This window comes from Emys orbicularis, chromosome 2 (genome assembly GCF_028017835.1).
Source record: "Emys orbicularis isolate rEmyOrb1 chromosome 2, rEmyOrb1.hap1, whole genome shotgun sequence".
In the NCBI taxonomy this organism is placed as follows: Eukaryota; Metazoa; Chordata; order Testudines; family Emydidae; genus Emys; species Emys orbicularis.
Window position 1 is genome coordinate 145,122,653 of NC_088684.1, and position 27,528 is coordinate 145,150,180.

At 48.7% G+C, this 27,528-nt stretch overlaps 1 protein-coding gene across 1 annotated transcript in view; it reads right to left on the reverse strand.

Moving 5' to 3' along the window:
• KANSL3 (KAT8 regulatory NSL complex subunit 3) overlaps positions 1–27,528 on the reverse strand; it is a 60,928-nt gene that overhangs the window by 22,477 nt on the left and 10,923 nt on the right. The window contains exons 3-15 of the mRNA XM_065398288.1: positions 24,921–25,091; positions 20,975–21,065; positions 20,471–20,656; positions 16,597–16,728; positions 15,589–15,705; positions 14,885–14,986; positions 14,696–14,767; positions 12,183–12,257; positions 11,089–11,246; positions 9,123–9,186; positions 8,351–8,551; positions 4,616–4,772; positions 2,387–2,464 (exon numbers count right to left, since the gene is read on the reverse strand). Coding sequence (XP_065254360.1) covers positions 2,387–2,464; positions 4,616–4,772; positions 8,351–8,551; positions 9,123–9,186; positions 11,089–11,246; positions 12,183–12,257; positions 14,696–14,767; positions 14,885–14,986; positions 15,589–15,705; positions 16,597–16,728; positions 20,471–20,656; positions 20,975–21,065; positions 24,921–25,091 — 1,604 coding nt within the window. The remainder of the gene's footprint in view (positions 1–2,386; positions 2,465–4,615; positions 4,773–8,350; positions 8,552–9,122; positions 9,187–11,088; positions 11,247–12,182; positions 12,258–14,695; positions 14,768–14,884; positions 14,987–15,588; positions 15,706–16,596; positions 16,729–20,470; positions 20,657–20,974; positions 21,066–24,920; positions 25,092–27,528) is intronic.

The window sequence follows — 27,528 nt, forward strand, 5'->3', positions numbered from 1 at the left end:
CAAAGCTTAAATACCTTCCCCAGCACTGTGAACATGCCGAGTGAATGGAACTACCCAGAGAGTTTCTGATCACCTATGCAAAGAGATTACAGGCATCAGTTCCGCTGTGAAAGCCCCTGAGACCGCCTGAGCATCAACCGCACCACACAGCGCCATCAGCTGGGCAGCACCATGAAATGGCACCTGCAGGGGGAAGTGATGCTACTACTCCTCAAAGCATCCATGATAGTCTGTAGGAACCAGTGATCAAACACTCCCCCTTGCATTCCGCATGATCAAAGCCTCCTTCATTACATGGTTACTGTGGCGCACACAGACTCCTGTTCTCACAACAGATGGGAAGAGCTCCCTGTGTGCTCAGGCTTAACCCCCAGGCACCAGCAATCTGAGCTATAGTTAGACATACCTACTGCTCCCACTTCACCATGGCTTCCCACCACGCTGCTCTCCTGCAGCCAGGCTGAATCGCTCTCCTCAGCCCCACTGACGCAGAAGCAGCCAGGCTGAAAGACAGTGTGACCAGCCCTGGGTTCACACTAGCTACTGTCAGAGCTGCCAGTGGGCAAATCCAATGTAACCACATGAAGGCATTTTCCCATAAAGTGCTGGATGGCAGAGACGGAGGTGCCCCTTTGATGGTGTGGAACACTGCACACCTGGATCCTACTGATGCTGCCTGTTCGATGCTCCAGAAACAGGGTGAGGGTGGTGAAGCACTGGAATGGGTTACCTAGGGAAGTGGTGGAATCTCCATCCATAGAGGTTTTTAAGGTCAGGCTTGACAAAGCCCTGGTTGGGATGATTTAGTTGGATATTGGTCCTGCTTTGAGCAGGGGGTTGGACTCGATGACCTCCTGAGGTCCCTTCCAACCCTGCTATTCTATGATTCTATGAGGCTGCTGCCAGTATGTCCCAGGGAAAAATCTCTTCCCATCCGGACAGCATGCGAGCAAGAATCACCCCAGTTAAGCACTGAATCCTTTTTGTGCCTGTGAGCTGCTGTTGGGTGTTCAGACCCTGCAGGGAAGTGCAGAGCTACTCTGCTGAGTCACCCAGGCAGCCTGACCAGGGGGACCTCATTACCTCCAACGCAGTAGTAGAAAAAACAAAGTTCTCAGAGGCAGAGCTTAAGGGAGGGAGAACTCAATAAGTAATCAGCCTAGACTAGGACCTGCTTGTCCATACAGTCCTGCCTGGCTTTGTTATATCACTTCTGAATACAGCCAAACCCCAAGAAGGGAGTGTCTGGACAATAACCAATTGTGTGTGTTAGGCAGAGAGAGGGATGGGAACCTCCTGGTATCTCAGAGAACCCAATTACAGCACCCCACAGTCCCACTGGTCTCCAGCTAATTATCCAGAGCTTCATTCGTCTAGACAAGAAGCCACCAGCACTATGCCATGATGAACCGGGCTTTACAGAGAGGTGTTCCTCTATCACACTCGCACTCCCCACATCCGGGGGCCACCCACTCTGGCACTGACGGGTCATGTCATGACAAAGCAACTCACATTAGAGAGAGATCCGGGTATTACAGCAACTGAAATGTCTCCCAACACTCCCACCAGCCTAACCCTGCTAAAATCCTCCTTCAGATCTTTGTCACCCGCCTCTTCTAACCTCAAGTCCTTCAGCTTGACTCCACAGCTGGGGCCAATGCCATTGGAGGCAATGAAGTTGCATCCATTTAGCTGAGCTATGAATCTGATCCCCTCATCTCTAGGTCTCAGAGGCTCTGACATACAGTAGCCAGCGTCTTCCTTCAGTCCCATCCTCCCACTATCAACAGTGGCTTCCTATCCATTTCAGGATCCAATTCAGCACTGCCTTCCTGCTTTCCCAAGGAGTCCCTCGCCCTCCCTACCCACTCCTCTGCTGTTCCTCCTCCAACTCTCCATGGGTTTGGAAAGATGCTCCAGCCGGCCTCTTTGAGCCACTAAGCAGCCCCGTCTCTGCACCCTCGACAGGCTGTCCAAAGCACTTTCCCATACCATGCATCAAGGAAGCGCCTTCCATGTCAAAAGCACAACTGCCCGTGCTGGGGTCTGCATCTCAGCCAGTCAGACCCAGCACACAAAGGGTTACGCTCCTGACCACAAGAAGCTGCCAGGTCACCCACATGATTCCACAGTCCATCAGAGCAAATCACTGCGAAATCATGTCACTCCCAGGGAACATTTACCTGCCAGAGAGAGGGAAAGCCAGGGGAGGGGTGTGGCTGTTTTGCTTCAGCTTCCACTACAGCAATGAGAAAGCAAAGAGCAGAGAGAGGGGGACCACACGCTGGAACACCCCCCAAACCAGTGCAAGGAGGAGAGGAAGGTGATGGAGGAAAGCCAGAGGAGGAAGGAAGCGGAGAGAGAGAGGAAGTGAGGAGATACTCACCAAAGAGACATGAAGAGGTGCCAGGAGGAAGAACTTTCCTCACCAGCATGTTTTGTTTCAGAAAAGCAGCAAACTGAGCTGAAATGAATCAGAGAGAATTACAGTATCACAGCTGGCTCTCACTGGGGGGGGAGGGGACAGGCAGGGGGCAGGCAGCTCTGCAGCCACCACTCACTCTCCAGGACCCAAACTGGCCAGCGGGGAGCTCTGCAGACCCCACTCACTCCCTGGGACCCACAGCTGGCCAGCGGGGAGCTGCGCAGACCCTGCTCACTCCCTGGGACCCACAGCTGGCCAGTGGGGAGCTCTGCAGACCCCACTCACTCTGACAGATGGGTACAGCTTCGTGATGCAGCCTCAGGGCATCTGGAGACAGCACTGACTGATCCCCCAAACTGCAATGCATCACACCCTCCTGGGAAGGGGCAACAGGTCTGGAGACATCCCTCTCCCTCCCTCCCTGAGAGCACTACCAAACTACACACCATCCTTCCCACAGCCCCCGGACTGTCCCCTGACTACCGCCTCCAGGGAGCATGAGCAGGCTTGTGATGTCTAGTATTGGAGCTGTGCACACAGACGCCCTTCAGCTAGTCACACTGGGCATCTCTGAGGTGAAATGCTGGCAATGACTGGAAAACAGTAACTAGTACACGCAAACATTCATTGCCACAACACTTCGATGAACCTCCCTCTGGACTGTCTTTACCCTGCAGAAGTGTCTGCCAAGATACCCACCACAGAGCCTTCTCCTGCTCAGTTCCCTTCACGCACTCACAAGGAACTTGCTCCTATAGCTAAAACATAGGCCGGAGCAGACTTCAACGGTTCTTGCATTGCTCTACTAGGTGGGAGACCTGGACTCAAGTTCCAGTCTGCAACCTACTGTGAACCAGAGAAAGAATGCATAGAACTAGCAGGAGCACAGGGCAATGCTGAAGGGGAACTGGCAGGCCTGTTCGGATCTGTCCTGAGCAAAGGAAGCAAGAAAGATTGGAGCCTGGAGAACTACTTCCCAATTATCATAGAATCATAGAATATCAGGGTTGGAAGAGACCTCAGGAGGTATCTAGTCCAACCCCCTGCTCAAAGCAGGACCAACCCCCAACTAAATCAATAGTGTTTGCCAGGAGGGCTTATCTATGGCCCATCCGTGACAAAATATTATCCACAAGTTCCAGAGGAAAACATACCTGCCACTCCACTGAGAGATAAGGCAGGGGAGGTAATATCTTTTATTGGACTGACGTCTGTTGGCGAGAGAGACAACCTTTCGAATTTATACAGCGCTCCTGTTCTGGTAACTCAAAAGTTTTTCTCTCTCACCAACAGAAGTCGTTCAATAAAAGATATCATCTCACTCACCTGGTCTCTCTAATATCCTGGGATCAACATGGCTACAACAACCCCACCTACACTGACAGACCACTGACTGTCAGACCTTTCCGACCTCTTTCCCCGCACGACTGAAGGTGCATCCCAAGATCTTATCAGCATCCCACGGGACAAAAAAAACACGGCTCAGGTTAGCCTTTCCTTCTTGGTGGCTGGCCCTCCCCTGCCTTCTAGACCGGGGTAGTCAATTATTTTTTGTCAAGGTCCAAGATCAAGGTACAGTCATGGTCCAGATTCCAGAAAAAACAACAACAATGATGATAATAAGTAAATAAGATTTTGGGGTCCGTTCAAAAGCATCTGGCAGTCTGGATTTGGCCTGCGGTCCGCCTACTGACTACCCCTGCGCTAGACCCTCATCTTCATCCCGTCTCAGTGGCCTGACCCACCCCAACCACCCTTTACTCCCTAGCAAAATCTTCACTGATACAAACCACCAACCCATCAAGCGCTCCCAAATGGATGTGCCCACACCCACTGGGCCGACATTCTACAACTGCATGATGATCTGGCCACCAGGACAGGCAAAGACCCTTCCCAGTCTCGGCAATAGCAAAACAAAGGCCTGTAAGTGACTCACCCTTTTATGGCACAGAGACTACCGTTTCCTGCCCAGAGTCAGCTCCCATATGCCACTGCTTAGGAGTGACAGTGCATAGGGCCTGAGCTGTGGGGAGACTGCCCCATCTGAATGTCACACGGCCAAAGGAAGTTTGCAGACTTTAGATTAGTCCTGCGGGGCAAAGTATGAGCATAGCTGGACAGCGACACCCCCAAGAGGCTTTACCAGGGTAACAAGGAGGAAGCGAGTGGAGCAAGCTGCTGGAGCGTTACCTTGTGCCTGCTTGTGTGTCAGGACCCCGTCTGTTCTCTGCACATGTCTCTTCAGCAGCTGGGTGGCACCCATCTGGCTGGACTTCTGGACAGATGACACAGCAGCCATTTTGGTTTTGGGACTCGAGGTGGGGCTACTGGAGACACTGGACAGATCCTGCCCAAACGAGAAGGGAAGCCCCATCCAGTCAGGTTTCCATGGCAGGATGCAGCGATGGGTTATTCATAATGCTTGGTGTAGCAATTACTTTACACCTCCACAAATCGGTAGTTCCCACTTGACCCTCACAACCCCCGATGACCAAGCTTGATATCACCATCCCTGTTTTACAGATGGGGAAACTCAGGCATGGAGGGCAGGTAACCTGCCTGAAGTCACACCAGGAGTCAGTATCAGAGCAAGGATTAGCATTCAGGAATTGAAGCCTCCTCGCCCGGCACTCCGACCCCAAGGCCAAGCCCCCCCACCAGCACTCCGACCCCTAGCCCAGCCCCTCCCCCCCCACACCTCTGCACTCCGACCCCCAGCCCAGGCGCCCTCCCGCTTATATACCAATGCTAGAAGTCTAAATAACAAGATGGGTGAACTAGAGTGCCTCCTATTAAATGAGGATATTGATGTAATAGGCATCACAGAAACTTGGTGGAATGAGGATAATCAATGGGACACAGTAATACCAGGGTACAAAATATATCGGAAGGACAGAACAGGTCGTGCTGGTGGGGGAACGGCACGATATGTGAAAGAAGGCGTAGAATCAAATGAAGTAAAAATCTTAAATGAATCAAACTGTACCACAGAATCTCTATGGATAGTAATTCCATGCTTGAATAAGAATATAGCAGGAGGGATATATTACCGACCACCTGACCAGGATGGTGATTGTAACTGTGAAATGCTCAGGGACATTAGAGAAGCGATAAAAACAAAAACTCAATAATAATGGGGGATTTCAACTACCCCCATATTGGCTGGGTACGTCACCTCAGGACGGGATGCACAGATGAAGTTTCTAGACACCATAAATGACCACTTCTTGGAGCAGCTAGTGCTGGAATGCACACAAGGAGAGGCAATTCTTGATTTAGTCCTAAGTGGAGCACAGGATCTGGTCCAAGAGGTAATCTACCTGAACTGCCATAACATAATAAAATTTAACATCCCTGTTGGGGGGTAGGGGGAGAACCCACCACAGCAGCTCACCACGAGTAGCATTTAATTTCTGACAGGGGAACTACACTAAAATGAGGAGGTTAGTTAAACAGAAATTAAAAGGTACAGCGCAAAAAGTGAAATCTCTGCAAGCTGCATAGAAACTTTTTAAAGACACCGTAATAGAGGAACAACTTAAATGTATGCCCCAAATTAAAAAACATAGTAAGAGAACCAAAAAAGTGCCACAATGGCTAAACAACAAAGTAAAAGAAGCAGTGAGAGGCAAAAAGGCATCCTTTAAAAAGTTGAAGTTAAATCCTAGTGAGGAAAATAGAAAGGAGCATAAACTCTGGCAAGTGAAGTGTAAAAAAATATATTTAGGAAGGCCAAAAAGAAATTTGAAGAACAGCCTGCCAAAGACTCAAAAAGTAACAGAAAAAAATGTCTTAAGTACATCAGAAGCAGGAAGCTGCTAAACAACCAGTGGGGCCACTGGACGATCGAGATGCTAAAGGATCACTCAAGGACGATAAGGCCATTGCAGAAAAACTAAATGAATTCTTTGCATCAGTTTTCACACCTGAGGATGTGAGGGAGATTCCCAAACCTGAGCCATTCTTTTTAGGTGACAAATCTGAGGAACTGTCCCAGATTGAGGTGTCATTAGGGGAGGTTTTGGAACAAATTGATAAATAAAATAGTAATAAGTCACCAAGACCAGATGGTATCACCCAAGAGTTCTGAAGGAACTCAAATGGGAAATTGCAGAACTAATAACTGTGGTATGTAGCCTATCATTTAAATCAACTTCTGTACTAAATGACTGGAGGATAGCAAATGTGATGACAATTTTAAAAAGGGCTCCAGAGACGATCCCAGCAATTACAGGCCGGTAAGCCTGACTTCAGTATTAGGCAAATTGGTTGAAACTATAGTAAAGAAAAGAATGATCAGGCACGTAGATGAACACGATTTGTTGGGGAAGAGTCAATATGATTTTTGTAAAGGGAAATCATGCCTCACCAATCTACTAGAATTCTTTGAGGGAATCAACAAGTATGTGGACAAGGGAGATCCAGTGGATATAGTGTACTTAGATTTTCAGAAAGCTTTTGACAAGATCCCTCACCAAAGGATCTTAAGCAAAGTAAGCTGTAATGGGATAAGAGGGAAGGTCCTCTCATGGATTGGTAACTGGTTAAAAGATAGGAAACAAAGGGTAGGAATAAATGGTCGGTTTTCAGAATGGAGAGAGGTAAATAGTGGTGTTCCCCAGGAGTCTGAATTGGGCCCAGTCCTATTTAACATACTCATAAATGATCTGAAATAAGGTGTAAACAGTGAGGTGGCAAAATTTGCAGATGATACAAAACTACTCAAGACAGTTAAATCCCAGGCAGACTGCAAAGAGCTACAAAAGGATCTCTCAAAACTGGGTGACGGGGCAACAAAATGGCAGATGAAATTCAATGTTGATAAATGCAAAGTAATGCACATTGGAAAACATAAACCCAACTATACATATAAAATGACGGGGTCTAAATTAGCTGTTACCACTCAAGAAAGAGATCTTGGAGTCAATGTGGGTAGCTCTCTGAAAACATCCAGTCGATGAGCAGCGGCAGTCAAAAAAGCGAACAGAATGTTGGGAATCATTAAGAAAGGGATAGATAAGCAGAAAATATCATATTGCCTTTATATAAATGCATGGTATGCCCACATCTTGAATACTGCATGCAGATGTGGTCGCTCCATTTCAAAAAAGATATATTGGAATTGGAAAAGGTAAAGAAAAGGGAAACAAAAGTGATTAGGGGTATGGAACGGCTTCCGTATGAGGAGAGATTAAAAAGACTGGGATTTTTCAGCTTGGAAAAAAGACGACTAAAGCGGGATATGATAGAGGTCCATAAAATCATGACGGGTGTGGAGAAAATAAATAAGGAAGTGTTGTTTACTCCTTATAACACAAGAACTCGGGGTCACCAAATGAAATTAATAGGCAGCAGGTTTAAAACACAGAAAAGGAAGTATTTCTTCACACAACCCACAGTCAACCTGTGGAACTCCTTGACAGAGAATACTGTGAAGGCCAAGACTATAACAGGGTTAAAAAAGGAACTGGATAAGCTCATGGAGGATAGGTCCATCAATGGCTATTAGCCAGGATGGGCAGGGATGGTGTCCCTTAGCTTCTATTTGTCAGAAGCTGGGAATGGGCCACAGGGGATGGATCACTTGCTGATTACCTGCTCTGTTCATTCCCTCTGGGGCACCTGGCATTGGCCACTGTCGGAAGACAGGATACTGGGCTGGATGGACTTCTGATCTGACCCACTGTGGCTGTTCTTATGTTCTTAAGCCTTGCAGGAAACCTTAAAATGCAACTCATTTATTTTGGAAGAGCCATTTGCCACCACGTGAGCAGCTGACACCTCCATAAGCACCCCTCTCTCCCTCCACACTGACATCATCTCTGTGCTCTCACAGCCTGGCTCCTCAGTGCAAAAACAGCCCACAAAATGGTCATTCAAACACAGGCCTTCCCCAGCTCCACATCCCAGAGGGCCAGTCCCTACCTCTGAGCCAGAAGGCGAGGCCGGCACCTTGGCTGCCGGGGAGGTGGGACTGCTGGTTCTTTCTGGCAAGTCAAACGACAGGTCCCTCCTGGTCAAGTCACGTGGTTTCTTCTTTTTCTCGGCATCGAGGTCCCTGGGGTCGGAGCCTGAATGGTTATCCGCGCGGGTGAGGACTCCGGTCAGGAAGTCAGCTATTTCATCCTACACAGGGGTCAGACGTCTCTTAACAACTAGCCTCCACGGTTTGCCTAGAAGCAGCTTCCAGTTACTGCCCTGCTAGGGTGCAGGGAATTTAGCTTAATGGTCTAAAGAAATAAATACTAAGATTCCAGAAACAGAGAGAACAGCCTGGGCTTTGCTGGATTCTACTCCCCTCAGACCTTCCCAGCTACGTTGCTCAAGACAAGAAGAATTTAGCTATTTTTAATGTTACTAGGTATTGTGTTAAAGCTTAATCTTGGTGGCTCTCTGGGAACAGGAGGGGAATATGCCGCTCTCCGTACCATGAAAGGAAGAACCACAAACACCTGCTTCCCCAGGCCAGTCAAATGCAGGACTATGGCCCTGATAGCAGCATCCAAAGGGTTAACATATCAGGACTACTGATTTCACCTCGAGGGCACTTGACAGCAATGCTGTCAATGATTTCACTTGCCCACCCACCCCTGCCCAGTCAATCTAGGCAGCAGCACTGGAGCGTGTGCTCATGGAGACGACTGGGCAGTCACGCTATGGAGGGGAAACTGCTCCGAAAGATCTCTCTGCTTGTTACCTGGATGCATCTGTCCACCATGCTCTGGGTCAGGCCTTCCGCCTTCTTTTTGGCTTTGCTTATCCTATTTAAAAAAGTGGGCGAGTCAATAGATGTTCATTCTTCCCCCCTTTCTCTTGCCCCCACCGCGCCGTGGCCAACATTCTTAGCTTGAAAGCCAATAATCAAATGAGGGTTTGCTGTGCTACTGAGATTCCACCAATAGGAAGTAGGGGCTAATTAGCTCGAAGAGTGCTTAACTCAAGGGCTCCATCTGCTGGACACAATGTGCCAAGTAGAGGTGGGTGAAATTCAGATGACAGTGACTAGAAAAGGAGTGAGACTATCACCTGGTGGTAAGGGCACACACCTGGGAGGTGCGCAACTCAAGTTCACATCCCTGCTCCAATGACTATTTATTTATTTATTTATAACAAGTGGAACAGCTTCAACAGGAGAGACTGAGAAAACCCTACACCAGCCTATCCGGTATCCCAGAGGCTAAGGCACTCTTCTGCAATGTGGGAGACCCAAGTTCAAACCCCTTCTCCCCATGGGGCAGAAGGGAGAATTGAACCTGGACACTCACCGCAGAGAACCGTAACCCCTGGGTTCAAGGTTATAAGGGCTCAGCTCCCTTCCTCCCCCAGTCTGTGAATCTAGTCCTCCTTGGCTTTTATCAAAATGCCTGAAATCAAAAAAGTTGGATTGAACCAAAACACGTCACTCTGACACGAACATTTTTCTACTTTTTGATTCAATGAAAATTTCCAAACAAAAAACTGGTTCTGCTTCCACCCGAGACGAATTTTTTTTCAATGTTTTGGATTTGCCAGCGAAGCAAAAACTCCATTGTTCATCCAGCTCTAATGCTGAGCGCCTGGCGCTCCCATTGGCTGCAGCGGGAAATGGCCCGGCAGCTCTGAAATTCAGGCCCAAAGCTTCCTCAGAAGGGCTACATGCGCCTTCGCCCTTCAAGCTTCATTTTCAACGCTGCTAGTCGCTCATTTTGCATTTCACGCCCCTCCCCAGTTTTCTGATCATTCCTATTATAGGCTCCTACTTACACGTAACAACTGTCATGACAGCGCCTGCATAATTTGGCCGCCAGGCCTGATTCTCCTCTCACATTCGTTTTACAGCAGTACAGCTCCATTGAGATCAATGGGGTTACTCAAGATTTACACCAGTGTGATTGGAGCAGGTGGCCCATGGCTTCCTGCCAGTCCCACAGCACCCTTTCTCCCGCTGACCACCTCCCAAAGGAGTGCCCTTTAGGATACTGCAAACTGCCAAAATCCACCTCCAAGAGCAGAGCCAAGAATGATTTGGAAAAGGAAAGCCTACAGAATTCAGGCTCTCTGGCCTTTCGCAAAGGGGATATTTGCTGCACCCAGGACTTTCAACCTGTCAGCGGAAAGGAATGCTGTAAATCGGCTGCAGTCCGTCACCCCACACGCACCCATCAGCCCCGTGTGACGAATGCTCAAAGCCTGTCAGCCCTGGAGAACTGAGTTTGCCATTTGCCCATGGAACAGACAGAGCCTGGATGGCAGGAACAGCACAAGCTTCCCGCACACACTGCCCTGCCTGCCTGCCTCCACCTTGATCTGGAAAAGCATGACTTATAGCCACAAAGAGGACAGTACGTTCTCTATGGCCCACTCAAGCTCTGACTGCCACAAAGTCACCAATGTGTGCCAACTGTGAAGTGGACATGTGACCACTAGGAGCTGGACCATGTCTTACCAACTCATTCCACATAGCTGTTTTGATGGCAGTAAGTTTCTCCTCCCAACCTGGGCCTGATTTAACTTGACTACCCAGGAATAAAAGGCTCTTTATTCTGTCAGCCATCCAGTCCCCATCTAATTTCAGAATGAAGTCCTAGAATCCTCTTGCATGGCCAATGGGCCCAACCAGACATTGCTCAATGCTTCTGGAAGACGGCATCCCAACAGCATGGGACTATGTCACAGAGCCATACCTCAGATTGTCATCAGCTCCTCCCACCACCACCAGGCTGTTATCAGCTCGGATTTTCTCTCGGAAATCTTCCATAGCTTCAGTGTTGCACTGCAAAGAATTCTGACCAACCACAAAGAGAACTGGGGTCTTCATGTCCAGAAGGGGGTCATCCACATCCTGCAGGAGCATGGGACAACGAGACATTTTAAAACTGAAGGACAGAGGGGCCATTGGATGATGGAATATGAAGGCCCGGGACTTAACGACTTTTATGGGGCAAGTAAATACATTTATACTGAGTCAGAAACTCAGATGGTCTAAATTGGTGTAGTTCCACTGACTTACACCAGCTGAGACTGACCCCCTATCAAAACAGCCACTCTCGCTGCATTTCCCCCCATCACTGCTGTAGCTACCCAAATGCAATGCTAGATCGACTAACATGCAATAGTAAGTCGCAGGCCTGTACCATGCAGTCTCAGGACTTTCCAGGTTACGCCCCAAAGGGGATTTTCCCAGTGGGAAAATGTGGCCCTGAACAAGGCTTTGGTACAGAACTGTCCCCTGTATGGAACTCCCTGCCTTCTATATGGAGGCAATACAGTGCCTGGGCCTACTCTTCTCACACAGCCCCCAAAGCTAGTCACCTGAGTGGCACCAGGGTCCCAAGGTCACTCCTGAATCAGTCGCAGACAGGCCAGCTAACAAAGGAGCACATCAGGCCACCAGATAAGTCTGCCTAAGTCATTCTTGTTGCTGGGTGCAAAACAAGGTGAGATCAACAACTGTTTCTGGAGTGAGGCCTAGGAGAGGCTCTAGAGATGTGTTACAGGCACACACCACTGCCGTCACACCAAGGATGCAGTCAAACCCTTGAGCTCCTTCCCTCCCAGACTGCCCCACTGTGATTCACTGCCCAAAGCCCGGATTGTTGGCTCTCCATCACCCCAAACACTAGATGGGCTCAGACACACTTGAAAATACTTGCAGGTGAAGAACCAAACTTCAGACCCTTGCTCTTCTGGCTGGACTTTAAAGCAAGTTCACAGGTCCAGTGGCCTGGTTAACTAACCAATCCCATCTTCTGAACTCTGACCCCTGCTTTGGGCTTACCCCTCTGGGCCCATCCACTGTGAGCAGAGGGAATCCAAGGCACACAACTGCGGTGACGTACTCCATCACTGAGACCTAGAGAGACCAGCAAGACAGTATCATTACCCAGAGCTCTCCCAGAACAATCCAGCTCAGCGTCAACGTAGTTCGCAGAGCCCTCGCTGCTGGGCTCCCGCCATGGCACACCCCTGGCTTTGACAATACCTCCTTCTAGCAAAGATCTCAAACTCCTCATTTGTCTGTGCCCAAAAAGATGGAGGCTGCAACACAGGATCTCAGAATGGGAGGGAAAGGAGAGAAGCCCTTTCAGGGTTGGGCTAAGATCCCTCTCAGCTGCGTGGCCACGCAGCTGCCTATTAAGCCCTGCGCAAGGGCTTAGGGCTGCGGTGGGGAGAGATGCCTCTCCCCCAGCACAGAGCTGCCGCGGCCAGGGGAGAGGCGCCCCTCCCCGCCGGCCCCAGCGCGGACCTGCTCCAGACTTGCCATGGCCGGGGGAGAGAAGCCCGTCCCTTGGCCCAGCGCAGGCCCGCCGGAGCTGCTGCAGCCAGGGAGAGGTGCCTCTCCCCCTGCCCCGAGCTGCAGCAGCGAGAGGGCTGGGGGGAGTCCTCTCTCCCCACCTCAGCCTGCACCCCCAAACCCCTCATCCCTGGCCCCACCCCAGAGGCCACACCCCAAACCCCTCATTCCCAGCCCCACCCCAAACCCCACACCCCAACCCTCTGCCCTAGCCCTGATGTGGTGTCATACATCACCTCCATATTGGTGCACATAACAAAATTCATTCCGCACATGGACGTAAAAAATGAGAGGGAACACTGGGGCTGTGTACTGACAACAGGCAGACCACCAGTCAAGGACAGACTTTTAATCATAGTCACACATAATCCTAGGAACAGATTACTCCAAACATCAGCTCAGCATGAAGCTGGGAATCTAGGAATACAAGGCTTTACTTGGTGTGATTGCCAAATAGCAAGCTTCTTTCTATCACCGTGAAGTTAGATTCTTCCTAAGCTGTCTCTCCCTCCCTACGACCTGGATCTCCAAGCAGCTCCACCCCACCCCCCTCATGCAACCCTCAGGTTCCACGCTCTGGGCCTGTATTATTGCTTGGAGGACAGAATATTCTCCTCCCAAAAGCGGCTTCCTCTTTTCATCTCAATTTCTGCACTAAGCCACCTCCTCCTGGTGGAGGAGCCCTCTCATCTCTCTACCCGATGAAACGTGCAGGCTAGACAGGGTTTGCTACCTAGCTGCCCAGGGTTAGGAGGAGGGAGGTCAGATATGTGGAAGCTATACAACAGGAATTGCACAGAAGCGCCATAATCCCTCCAGGAAGTTTGTTCAGCCCTTAGCGTGTGTGGATGGGCTGTGATTTTAACTTTATACACCAGTGCAGTAGAATCACCGAGTTACGAATCCCTTGAGAATGGGATGTTCATAACACTGAAAGGTTCATGACACTGCACATAATGTTATGGTTGTTCTTTCAAAAGTTTACAGTTGACCACTGACTTAATGCAGCTTTGAAACTTTACCATGCCGAAGAAAAATGCTGCTTTTAACAATCTTAATTTAAATGAAACAAGCACAGGAACAGTTTCCTTACCTTGTCAAATCTTTTGTTTTAAAAAAAACCTTTCCCTTTAGTTTTTTAGTTTATGTTTAACACAGCACTGTACTGGCTTTTTTGTGTCTGTGCTGCTGCCTGGTTGTGTACCTCCAGTTCCAAATGAGGTGTGTGGTTGACCGGTCAGTTCATAACTCTGAGGCTCTACTGTACTTTACCCCACCCCCTTCTTGGTATTGTAGTGCTCATGCGGAGATTGCAAGAGGAAGGGAAAGCACAGTTATTCTTCTCCCTTGCCTGTGCTCCTGGAATACAGAACCTCCCTTGAAGACACCGAGCCTGATTCCCATAGCTCACTTTTGCCCGGATGTAAGTGCAAACTGAACTCCAAGGGGCGATACAAGAGGGCAGAATCAGGCCGTCTGCTTCAATGAGTGCTTCATGTTCTAGAAGAGAAGTGGGTCCTTTAACTCCAATACCCTGCCAGAGTGACATATCTGGAACAGTCCCATATACTCACTGGGCTGCAACCATGTATCAAACCCCTACACTGGCATCTCCAACTCCACTCTTACCCACTGCCCTAGTTTGCCTTATCCAGTTCCCCACCGGCCACATCCATCCCAACTGCCACTAATCAACTTAACTTGCTCATCACCACTTGAACATTCAGTAACATGGAGGGGGGAGGCAGGTGATGGGCCACACAAGTGCCTTTGGTCTGGTAATACAAGAGCCAGGGAATATCAGGGTTCCTCGCTGTTTTATAAGTAGCTTGGATAAACCTGACGGCTGCTCTGTTCAGTTACCACCCATGCCCAATCCAGCATGGGGCCAAGCGCCAGGAGGGCACGTGGGAATCAGAGCCAATCCAGGTGACTTTTATTCAAGAGGTACAGTGTAAAATGGCCTCTGATAGGATGCAAGACAAGAAGTTACTTACATGACAGGCCACCAAGGCTCCTGTGTTCCACCCAATCAGGATGATCGGCTTGTGGGTGAAATGGTTGTGAATCTGGCCGAGAAAGAAGAGGGAGTGAGAGGAAAGGCAGCAGGACAGTGCAAGCACAGAGAAGGTCATGGGTGTTAGTGGCATACGGTGCAGGCCCACCTAGGCTGCCCACACACTTACCTCCAGCACTTTGCCTCTGACTGCACCAATCATGTGTTCAAGACACTGCAACACTCCCACCCCGCTACCATTATTCAGCAGGTGGGTGGCAACAGGGATCACCTGGAACACAAGCCGCAAAGAGAGCACTGTATAAATCATAGCAGTTCCACTGTGGAGCAGCATGTCCTGATGGCCATTCACAGGGACGCATCCACTGGGGTGAACACACAGAGTCAGGACTCAGGGGTTTACTGTCATTCCCCGACCAACCCACCCCTCCTGCTACTGGCTTTCCTCCTATAGTGCTGATGTAGTCAATGCACAAGGAAGGCTTGGAGCAGCACTTCTCCCAGGCAGAAGACAGGCTACCAGACACCAAATAACCCCTTTCCCCTGACCTGTTTATACTGGAGAATCCCAGCCACACGCTCTTCAATCCACTCAATTGGGCAATCCCTGAAGCAGAATCATGTGCTAGGACAGTAGGTCTCCTGCTATGGAGCATGGCAGCAGAGGTATGGAGAGCCCCTCCTGGAAGACCAAGCAGTGCAGGTCTGAGGGGAACAGCTCCATGGGAGGACCTCTCTGCTGAAGTGATCAGCACAATGAAGCTGTTGGGCTGTTTAACAGGAGTTGCAGGATCACACCGCCCCTAAATGCCCCGGAAGAGCTGCTAGTATGAACGACAGCCCCTCCCTTCAAAAACATGCCGAGTTACAAACCTTTCCCAGGCAAGAGAGCTGCGATTGCCAGAACCGATGCCGGCGAGAGGTGGGGAACATAGAACTGGAAGGTCCGGAAGATGCAATCAGGATGAGAGGAGAACCAGGCAACTTGTTCTACAAAATTCACCGCAATACAAAGATAAGGCAAGCAGCTTCCTTTCCCTGAGACCTGCCCGCTCCCTAGCATCCATGATCCCCAGGATAAGCCTGCGACGCGTACCAGTCAACCCACATCCAACCAATCCTCCCCCCAGCTGCTCTGAGCAAAGGACTCAGATATCTGCAACAGCACAGGACACACAGAGGAGTTGGTCAGGCTGAGCTACTGAAAAGCTGTGTGCAAGTTAAGATTGCAGATCATTTGAACCAGAGCTGCTACAAAGCCCAAACATGCACTCGGGCACCCTCTGCCACAGGTGCGAGAACATGACATGGCCCAAAGTACTTAAGAGCATCCGTGATGCTCTCGGCACAACCCTTGCTAACAATCAAAGACAGCTATGGACCATCGACAAAGGACAAGCCCAGCCCAGGCCTCCTAGAACAGGAGCTAAATAGCATCCCCAGGGCACAGACTGAAGGGAAAACTAGAGACCCTCCCTGCCTTGCTCATCCTGGGAGCTGGGAGCAGGTGTCACTGGAAGAGGCCTTCTTGGGATACTAGGACGGTGCTGCATCCCAACACAATACTCTCATCCATTGAGACCGACACAGTTACACAACACACACACGGCACGGAATGACAGTATCAGACTAGGAAGGCTGCAGAGAGAGAAAAGGCAGCATGGATTCCTGGAAAGACTGGGTCTGAAGGAGAAGAGGGCACTTTGAAGACAGGAGGTACTGGGGGTAGAGACATCATGACAGAGATCATGATGCCGAGCATACAAGAGAGACCTGGACGGAGAAGCACAGAGAGAGGCCTGGGGAGAGCGAACAGATTCAGGCACCAACCAGACACTGAGCTGAGCCCCTCCCTCCTTGCAAGCCCAGGGATGTACTCACAGGTTTATTATGTGACAAGACACCCACAGCTGGGTCCCATGGTCTCTTCAGGAGGAGGGAGAGAGCCTCAGCCCCTGCCGCCCCTGTCTTTGTGGTGGACGAGAGCAGCATCCTGTCAATCAGGGTGGGGATCTGAAACCAAAGGCCAGACTGTGGCTGAAGAAACTTATTAACCATACACCTGATATCCTATGGGACCTTCCTTCAGAACTGATTTCACTGGGCACTTCAATGTGTATACCAGAGCATGGGAAATTCAGTTAGCTTCTCCCCAGCAACGGGAGAAAGCACACCTGGCACTCCCCCTCCCACACACACTATGGGGTACGAGTCAAGGGGCTAGTACTTGGGTTTTGCACTGCCCTGGAGGAGACCCAGAGCAGCACAGCTGGGAGTGCACAGGCCACAGCTCATTAGGAGATGTTGTCAGACACAGGTCCAGCCAAGTTGCCCTTTGGGGAATACTTGCTCGCAGAGCATGACTGATGGACTACGGAGTTTGCATTTTCGCACATCGAGGAACTTGCTGACTCAGGGCACTGGAATTTAGTTGGAGAAAACGAGACCTTTAGAGCACTGAAATGGACCAGTAAATGTTCCTTCCTCAGGGCACTAGGTAAGGACAACACATCAGTGAATAGGTGCCACCAGCGATTCCAATACCTTTTCTTAGCAGAGACTCGTTCCTAAGATACTGCATGAGCACCAAGAAGTGTCAACCCACCCGAAGGGAGAGTCTGTATTTGATATAGCTGCACGCTGTTGTCTCAATGTGCAACCTTCACCTCCAAACAGCTCCACTGGCTCTCCTTCATTGCAAGAGGCAGCTGAATAAATGACCTCTTTGTTGTTAAAACCCTGCATGCACCTCTCCAGCCTCCTGTCCAGACCTTGGCTGATTTCTTCCCTCTCTGCTTCCTCCACTTAACTACCACTGAGCTCTCCTTTAATCCCTTCACACCAGCGCATCGCTGCTGACATGAAAGCCTTCTCCTTTGAACCTCCTGCCATCCGGTGGAACAGTCTCCCTCTACTTCACTGACTCTCCATTTTAGCAACTGCTGTCAATTAATCGCAGTTACCCCAAGCGATTAACGCAAAACCAATTAACTAGCTTAAAAAATCCATCATCATTAATCGCAGTTTTATTCGCACTTAAACACTAATAGAATACCAATTGAAATGTATTATAAATATTTTGGATGTTTTTCTATATTTTCAAACATATTGATTTCAATTACAACACAGAATGCAAAGTGCTCACTTTATATTATGTTTGATTAAAAATATTTGCACTGTAAGAACGATAAGAGAAATAGTTTTGGGTTCACCTCATACAAGTTCTGTAGTGCAAGCTCTAGCGTTCAACTTGCACATGTAGAATTTTTTTTTTTTTATTTTTTTTATTTTTTTTTTTTTTTTTTTTTTTTTTACACACAGCTGCACTCAAAAACAAAACAATGTAAAACTTTAGAGCACAAGTGTGCCACTCAGTTCTACTTCTTGTTCAGCCAATCGCTCAGACAAACAAGTGTGTTTACATTTACAGGAGATAATGCTGCCCGCTTCTTAGTTACATCACCTGAAAGTGAGAACAGGCGTTCGTATGGCACTGCCGTAGTTGGGGTTGCAAGGTATTGACGTGCCAGATATGCTAAGCCCGGGGTTCTCAAACTTCATTGCACCACGGCCCCCTTCTGACAACAAAAATTAATACACGACCCCAGGAGAAGGGGACTGAAACCTGAGCCCGCCCGAGTCCCATCGCCCCAGGTGGGGGGCCAAAGCCAAAGGGCTTCAGCCCTGGCAGGGGGCCTGTAACCTGAGCCTTTGGGCTTCAGCCCTAGGCCCCAGTAAATCTAAACCAGCCCTGGTGATCCCATTAAAACAAGGTTGCAACCCACTTTGGGGTCCCGACCCAGTTTGAGAACCGCTGTGCTAAGCATTTCTATGCCCTTCATGCTTTGACTTGTAGATCGCACTCTCTTTTATCTGTTTCACAGTGCAAATATTTCTAATCAAAAATAACAATTAGGGCTGTCAATCAATCACAGTTAACGCATACAATTAACTCAAAACAAATTAACGCTTTTTTTTTTTAAACGAATGTTAACCACACACCAGGGCCATCCTCAAGGGGGCGCCGCTGCGTGCCTCCGGGGCAGGGGTACCCCTCCTACTGCCGCCCTGCTCCATTGCTGCTCCCACCTCCATGGAGCCCCTGGCCAAGCTGCTCCAGACCGGGAACCTGCCTCCTGTGTGCTGCACAGAGCAGTGGCGGGGAGGCAGCAGAGGAGCTGATGTCTGGGTGTCCCCCCTCCACACCCCCCCCCCATGTGCCCAGTCCCCGCTGAGCTGGGGTTGGGGAACAGGGGAAGCCTGTCTGCTGCTCCCGGCTCAGCAGTGAGTGCTGGAGACAGCAGCTGCTGCTGGCTGAAAAAGCGTTCAGGCTCCTGAGCGCTCTGCTTAAAGAGACAGTGCTCCCCAAACACACACACTTCCCCCCAACACCAAAAATATTTAAATAAGTGATATTCTATTATTGCTTAACAATGCGATTAAAACTGCGATTAATCGCAACTGTGTTTTTAAATCATTTGATGGCCCTAATCTTAGCTGATATCTCTCTGCTGTAAATGTCTTTCTCCTACCTTCTCGTTCTTCTGCACCTCTAATATTTATTGTATTTAGCCATTTGGGGAGTTAGTTTGTATGACGGATGCTATGCAAAAGTACAGCTGTAGTGTACCGATTCACCCTGGCTTCGTGGGATGGGAACATTGTACTGAAAGTGCTTATCCAAACAAATAAAATACACAATTCTACTTAAATTGAGAGAAAAAGATCAATTAACGAAGTTTGGTCTAGACTCATTTTAATAATAAACAACATTCCTGTAGTACCTTTCCTAAGAGTCTTCTCTGTTTGCCAAGAACATTTAACTGTGGCATGTGCCTCTTGCATACAAACCATAAAAAAGGGTACTGAATACTACTACTACTACCACCATCACCCCTACCTAGCTCTGATCTCACGATTTTCAATCCATAGATATAAAGCACTTCCCAAACTAGCTCAGTATCATTACTCCCATTTTATCTATGGAGAAATTGAGGCACAGAGGTGTGAGGTGACTTGCCCAAGGATACCCAGCAGACCAGTGGCAGAGCCCAGGTCCCCTGAGTCCTAGCACAGCACCTCCTAAGTCCCCTGTATTTCTCTGAATCACTTCAATAAAAGTTTAGAAACTAATATGTTGCCCGTCTACAATAACTCTCATCCCAGGAGCTCCATGGGCTTTACAAACTTAATTGTTTGTCAATTGTTTACAACCTCCCTGTAAAGTATTAGCCCTCTTTTACAAATCTATCTATCTAAGATAACTGGGTGCCCCTCATGCTAAGCTGTATTTATTCTCCCAACCCCTCTTGTGGCAGGGCAGAGCCGTTATCCCCATAGTACAGAGGGCAACTGAGGCACACAGAAGCTAAGGGATTTGCCCGCGTTACAGAGGAAGCCTGTGTCAGAGCGAGGAGCTGACCCAGCCTCTCCCAAATCCCAGGCTAGTGGCCTCTCCTTTCCTCACTCTCTTGATAGGGCAACCAAGACAGAGAGGCTAAGTGACATGCTGAAGATCACCCACTACCGCCACAGAAAAACCAGGAGGCCTCCCTCCTAATCCTCAAGGCAAAAGCTCCCCCAAGCTAGTGCAGTGGGGAAAAGGGAAGGAGAACAGGGGCAAAGAGGCTACTTTTCCCCCAGTCGCCCAGAAAGGAGATCAATGTCCCATCAGCTTCCCTTGAACGAACTGTTTGAAGAGAAAGTGGTATTAAGTGAAAGCAAAGTACATTCCAGAACTCATTGTGTTTATCACCTTTCCCTTAAGTGTCTGCAAAGCATCCAGGTAAGCAGCCAACATAGGTAAACTGAGCGTCTCCACCAGCGTGGTGTGAAGCCATTGGATCAGCTTGGTGTCCCAGTTCACACTGGCCAGAGCTTGGCGGACCCGCCGGGCGCATTTGTCCACTGCTATCCTCCTCAGCACTGGCTCATTGCAAGCCTAAAAACAAGGGAAGCAGACCACATGGGCATAAGGAAAGTGAGTGTGCCAGGACCATACAAAATCCACCAGGGCAAAATTTGCTGCTACAGCCTCTGTTCCTCTGGTGAGTGAGCATGGGCCAATCCGTCTCCCACCGAAGACCACATTCTAGTCCATATCAAAGCCATAAACCTGCTCATGGAGGAGGTTGTAAGAGCCGAGGAGCCAGACTGTCCTACATGTTTCATCTCCACTGCCAGGAAGGATTGGGTGCATAAGGAGGCAATGCAGCTGCTGCAGCTTGAAGAAGAGGGGATGGGGGAAGAAAGATCTTACCCCTTCATTGGCCAAGCGGGCCAGCCTGTCAGATTGCAGGGCTTTAAGGATCTTATTAAATAGCTTGTTCTGGGCCATCGTCCAACCCGACCTGAAAGGAAAACCAAGAGAGTAGTTTAGACAGGATATAAAGGGTTTACATTTTTTTACTCCTAACTCTTAAAACAACCCAGGTAAGTAAAACAGTACAGTTGATCTATCAGCTTTTAGCACCCAGGAGTTAATGGCTCCCAGGCATGTGCTCAGATCCCATGTCTCTCAATAAATAATCATTGTCTCTACACTGTATTATGGTTTTGGCTACATATATGAGCTGGGCAATGCAGACTGAGAAAATACCAACCACCTTACATGAAAGCGACCCATGCATCTATCATCAGAGGGGCCTGAATGTCCAGATAGTCACGCTCAAGTCTCGTGGATGATCAGAAGTGCCACCTTTCTCTTTACAGGCAGATTTCCCTCGGTTTGCAAGGAGGATCTCACTCATGACCTCAGCGCTGTGGGCAAGTCAGTGGTAAGCCAGGAACAGGCTAGGGCTATGTCTCCACTACACAGCCTATGCCAGCATAGCCCCAAGGGCATACACAGCAGAAGGAGGTTTTCTGCTGGCCCAGGAACACCACCTCCCCAAATGACATTAGCCATGGTAACAGAAGCCCTCTGCCAGTGGCATAGCTGCGTTTCCACTGGGGTATTGTTGGCATAGCTATGTCACCAGTGAGTTAGTTTGTTTCACACCCCTAACCAACACAGACCTGGGACTCAGAAGACCTGAATTCAATTCTCAGCTCTGTCACAGACTTCCTGTGTGATCTTGGCCAACACACATGCTATGCCCCAGCTCCTCTGTCTCACAAGGGTGTCGAGAGGCACTCAGATATTACACAACAGGGGACAAAAGCCCACAGATAGATGGGTGACCTGCATTCTAGCTGATTTCTAACCCCATTCCTTAGACAAAAGATCGCCTTTCCTTCCTAATAAACAAAGCACTCAGACAGAAAAAGCATTTACAAACAATGTTTTAAGAAGAAACACAGTTAGGAGCTCCAGGCTGCAGTCCACAATACACATGCAGATGCAAAACTGATGTACAGTATCTTACACAGAACAGAAGAGTGCCTGCTTCAGACTACAGACAGTCTTCAGAAGAGAAAGGCCTCTGTAAAGGAGACTGATGGCTAGCACATATAGAGAGGCAACTGAAAGCTCTTCCTAGGAATATTTTGCTTGATTGAAGACTGACTGAGGAAAAAAGGGAAGGGAGCTTGGACCAATGTGAACTCTCATGCAAGTGAGAAACAAGCAGTATCTGATCCAGTTGTACTTGTATGCAAAATTCAGGGCAAGTGTGATACTTGAAGTTTAGAAAGCCACAAGAATTAACAGGGCTTATGGGGGGGAGGAGGGGGGGGAGAGAGAGGACAGAAAATCCATTTATTAAGACTGGTAACTAAAGCCCCAGGAAGTGGCTAGACTATGAGCAACTGCAGCCTTTCTACAGATGTTGACTTCAGAGGCTCATATGTCGTAAAATTAACAGCTGGATAACACATTCCTTTGAACACCTGTGCAATTAAATAAGTGAAAGTTCCACAGTTTATAAAGGAACTGAAGTCTCAAATTACTGGGAATTCTGGGAAATATATTTCTAGAAATCTGAACATAATAAGATTAAATAAATAAAGCCCAGAAGGATGTGAAAACCCACCTAAAGTGGAACAGTGCATGTCTAGACACATTAAAACAAATCAAAAAACCAAACCAAGGCCCTCATCCTGCAAAAAACTCACTGCCAATCACTGCATATACACAATCCCAATGCAAAAGTGAGAAAAGGCCTGCTGTCCAATGCACATTACAGAATAAACTCTTTAACCACAGCCTAGGTCTGTGATCTACACATCTTGTATCGCACAAGACAACATTACAGAACAGTCATTGGTTTTAAGTGAGAATGCGAGTCAGCTTCATGTCCGCAAATGAATAATGCTTTGTCCTTTTATAGCTTTTTTTGCATCAGGACCTCAAAACACTCTACAAACATTAATTCGCCCAGGCAAGCATAGAACCCAGAAAAACAACAAGGAGTCCGGTGGTACCTTAAAGACTAACAGATTTATTTGGGCATAAGCTTTCGTGGGTAAAAAACCCACTTCTTCATTTTACCCACGAAAGCTTATGCCCAAATAAATCTGTTAATCTTTAAGGTGCCATCGGACTCCTTGTTGTTTTTGTGGATACAGACTAACACGGCTACCTCCTGATATAGAACCCAGAGAGATCATGGACCAGTGGATAGGGCATGGACAGAGTCAGGAGACTTGGATTCTCTTCCTAGCTCTGCCACTGACCTGCTATGGGAACCTGGGCAAGTCATTTCACCCCGCCTCAGTTTCCCCTCCCACCCTTTGTATTGACTGTAGACTCCTTGGGGTAGGGACCCTCTCTTATCTGTATGCACAGTGCCTGGCACTGTGAAGTCCCAACCTCTGCTGAGGCTCTCTACGCTAGTGAAATACAACCAACAAGAGGATTCCTGAATCCCAATCTTCTGCTGTGACCACTAGATCGCTGCCTCTACGTACTACCATTTCCACCACCCTATACCGTAACCTACTGACCGCTATACTTACCTACATGCCTCCAGCTTTCATCCAGGACACACCACATGATCCATTGTCTACAGCCAAGCTCTACAATACAACCACATTTGCTCCAATCCCTCACACAGAGACAAACACCTACAAGATCTCTATCAAGCATTCTTAAAACTACAATACCCACCTGCTGAAGTGAGGAAACAGATTGACAGAGCCAGAAGAGTACCCAGAAGTCACCTACTACAGGACAGGCCCAACAAAGAAAGTAACAGAACGCCACTAGCCGTCACCTTCAGCCCCCAACTAAAACCTCTCCAGCATATCATCAAGATCTACAATCTATCCTGAAAGATGATCCCTCACTCTCACAGATCTTGGGAGACAGACCAGTCCTCGCTTACAGACAGCCCCCCAACCTGAAGCAAATACTCACCAGCAACTGCACACCATACAACATAAACACTAACCCAGGAACCTATCCTTGCAACAAAGCCCGATGCCAACTCTGTCCACATATCTATTCAAGTGACACCATCATAGGACCTAATCACATCAGCCACACCATCAGGAGCTCATTCACCTGCACATCTACCAACGTGATATATGCCATCATGTGCCAGCAATGCCCCTCTGCCATGTACAGTGGCCAAACCGGACAGTCTCTACGCAAAAGAATAAATGGACACAAATATAACATCAGGAATCATAACATTCAAAAACCAGTGGGAGAACACTTCAATCTCTCTAACCACTCAGTGAAAGACCTGAAGGTGGCAATTTTGCAACAAAAAAAACTTCAAAAACAGACTCCAAAGAGAGACTGCTGAACTTGAATTAATACGCAAATTAGATACAATTAACTTAGGTTTGAACAGAGACTGGGAATGGTTGGGTCATTACACTAATTGAATCTATTTCCTCATGTTAAAGTATGTTAAAATATCCTCACACCTTCTATGGGTCATCTCAATTATCACTTCAAAGGTTTTTTTCTCTCTCCTGCTGATGATAGCTCATCTCAATTGATTGGCCTCTTACAGTTGGTACGGCTACTCCCACCTTTTCATGTTCTCTGTATGTATAAATATCTTCTTTCTGTGTGTTCCATTCTATGCATCCGATGAAGTGGGCTGTAGCCCACGAAAGCTTATGCTCAAATAAATGTGTTAGTCTCTAAGGTGCCACAAGTACTCCTGTTCTTTTTGCGGATACAGACTAACACGGCTGCTACTCTGAAACCTGTCATTTCCACGTTACTTACTTTATTCCTCTTCCCAGCTAACAGCCTCTCAGTAAGAACTGCAGCACAGAAACCCCCAACAGCATCCCAGCCATGTTACCTGTTCATGTGCTCCTCCCAGTCATCAGGTGGAGGAGGGGCATCGGCATCCGTACGGGCAAAGATGACGTGGCGCTCACACTCGTTCATAACACTGCGCGCTTTCTGGTTGTCGTAGAGCGGGACAGGCGTGGGTGTGACGGTTTCCACATCGATGGGGATATCCACCTCACTGAAAGGAGAGCTGGGATTTCAGAGAACAGGACCCTGCCCTATCACAGCAGCCTTAGAGCAGCAGGTTTCTCAACACAAAACAGGAACTGGAAACACACTGCACTGGATTACAGGTACCTGCCTGCGCAAGATGGAACAGAGACAGCACACCTGTGCCCACCTGTCTGAAAGCACAAGGCTCCTTCAAGCTTATTTCATCCTCCGTCCCACACAAGCTCCAAATCAGTATCTGACCATGGCTGAGACACAGCCTTTGAAGCTGCTGCCACTGGAGCAGAAGATGGAACCGTGCTGTTTTTCATTGCATTTGTAACCGTATTCTGCACCCGAAACCTCTGTCTTGGGGCCAGGCTACGCTACAAAATGAAATGTCATCTAACAACATGATTGTCTCCTGACAAGGTTACTTGCAATTTGTAGTGCTGATAAGCCCTGAATCAGGTTTTAACCATGTGTGGGCCTGACTGTTATAAAAAGGCAGCCAGTTGCGAACCAGCTGAGCGGCGAACAGTGGAGGATAATAGAGGGAGTTTGCCTGGGGAGAGCCCACTGAGGCTTTCATCTTGCGGGCTTCTGTGAGTAGTTACTGCAATAGCTGAGGAAGCTCTTAGAGGGAAGGTAATATGGACGGTGAGCAATCAGCTGTTGTGACCTGCACAGGATGTGCCATGTTTGTCTTTCTTCCACAGGACAGAAGCGACTTTCTCTGTACAAAGTGCAAGCTGGTCTCCATATTGGAAGAGAAGGTTCAAGGTCTGGAGAAACAAGTATCAATCCTGCGTTGCATAAGAGAAAATGAAGATTTCCTGGACAGATGTCAGGATATGCTTCTACGGGCACAACATTCTGAAGAATCACAGCAGACTGCGCAGCGGGGACAGAAGGACGGTGAAGAAAATTGGCAGCATGTGACCTCCAGAAGAAGAAAGAGGAGACTCCATGTACCAGCAATGCAGATACAGGTGAGCAACCATTTTCATGTTCTCTCCACAGGTACTAATGCGGAGAGTGGACTAGATGATACATCTGAGGGAAGGGAGCAGGAGGAGACTCCACCGATTGGAAGGCATGAGATGCACTGTCCTAGAGATGGGGGTTCCACGACCAACGCTCCCAAGAGAAGGAGGCGGGTGGTGGTGGTCGGGGACTCCCTCCTAAGGGGGACTGAGTCATCTGCCGTCCCGACCGGGAAAACCAAGACGTGTGCTGCTGGCCAGGAGCTAGGATTCATGATGTGACAGAGAGACTGCCAAAACTCATCAAGCTCTCAGCTCGCTACCCCTTTCTGCTTCTCCACGTGGGCACCAATGATACTGCCTAGAGTGACCTTGAGCGGATCACTGCAGACTATGTGGCTCTGGGAAGAAGGATAAAGGAGTTTGAGGCGCAAGTGGTGTTCTCGTCCATCCTCCCTGTGCAGGGAAAAGGCCTGGGTAGAGACCATCGAATCGTGGAAGTCAACGAATGGCTACGCAGGTGGTGTTGGAGAGAAGGTTTTGGATTCTTTGACCATTGGATGGTGTTCCAAGAAGAAGGATTGCGAGGAAGAGATGGGCTCCACCTAATGAAGAGAGGGAAGAGCATCTTCGCAAGCAGCCTGGCTAACCTAGTAAGGAGGGCTTTAAACTAGGTTCACCGGGGGAAGGAGACCAAAGCCCTAAGTGGGGAAGTGGAATACCGGGAGGAAGCACGAGCAGGAGAGCGCAAGAGGGGAGGACTCCTGCCTCATACTGAGAAAGCAGGACGATCAGCGAGTTATTTTAAGTGCCTATACACAAATGCAAGAAGACTGGGAAACAAGCAGGGAGAACTGGAAGTCCTGGTACAGTCAAGGAATTATGATGTGATTGGAATAACAGAGACTTGGTGGGATAACTCACATGACTGGAGTATTGTCATGGATAGATATAAACTGTTCAGGAAGGACAGGCAGGGCAGAAAAGGTGGGAGAGTTGCATTGTATGTAAGAGAGCAGTCTGACTGCTCAGAGCTCCAGTATGAAACTGCAGAAAAACCTGAGAGTCCCTGATTTAAGTTTAGAAATGTGAGCAACAAGAGTGATGTCGTGGTGGGAGTCTGCTATAGACCACCAGACCAGGGGGATGAGGTGGACGAGGTGTTCTTCAGGCAACTAACAGAAGTTACTAGATCACAGGCCCTGGTTCTCATGGGGGACTTCAATCACCCTGATATCTGCTGAGAGAGCAATACAGCGGTGCACAGACAATCCAGGAAGTTTTTGGAAAGTATAGGGGACAATTTCCTGGTGCAAGTGCTGGAGGAACCAACTAGGGGCAGAGCTCTTCTTGACCTGCTGCTCACAAACAGGGAAGAATTAGTAGGGGAAGCAAAAGTGGATGGGAACCTCAGAGGCAGTGACCATGAGATGGTCAAGTTCAGGATCCTGACACAAGGAAGAAAGGAGAGCAGAAGAA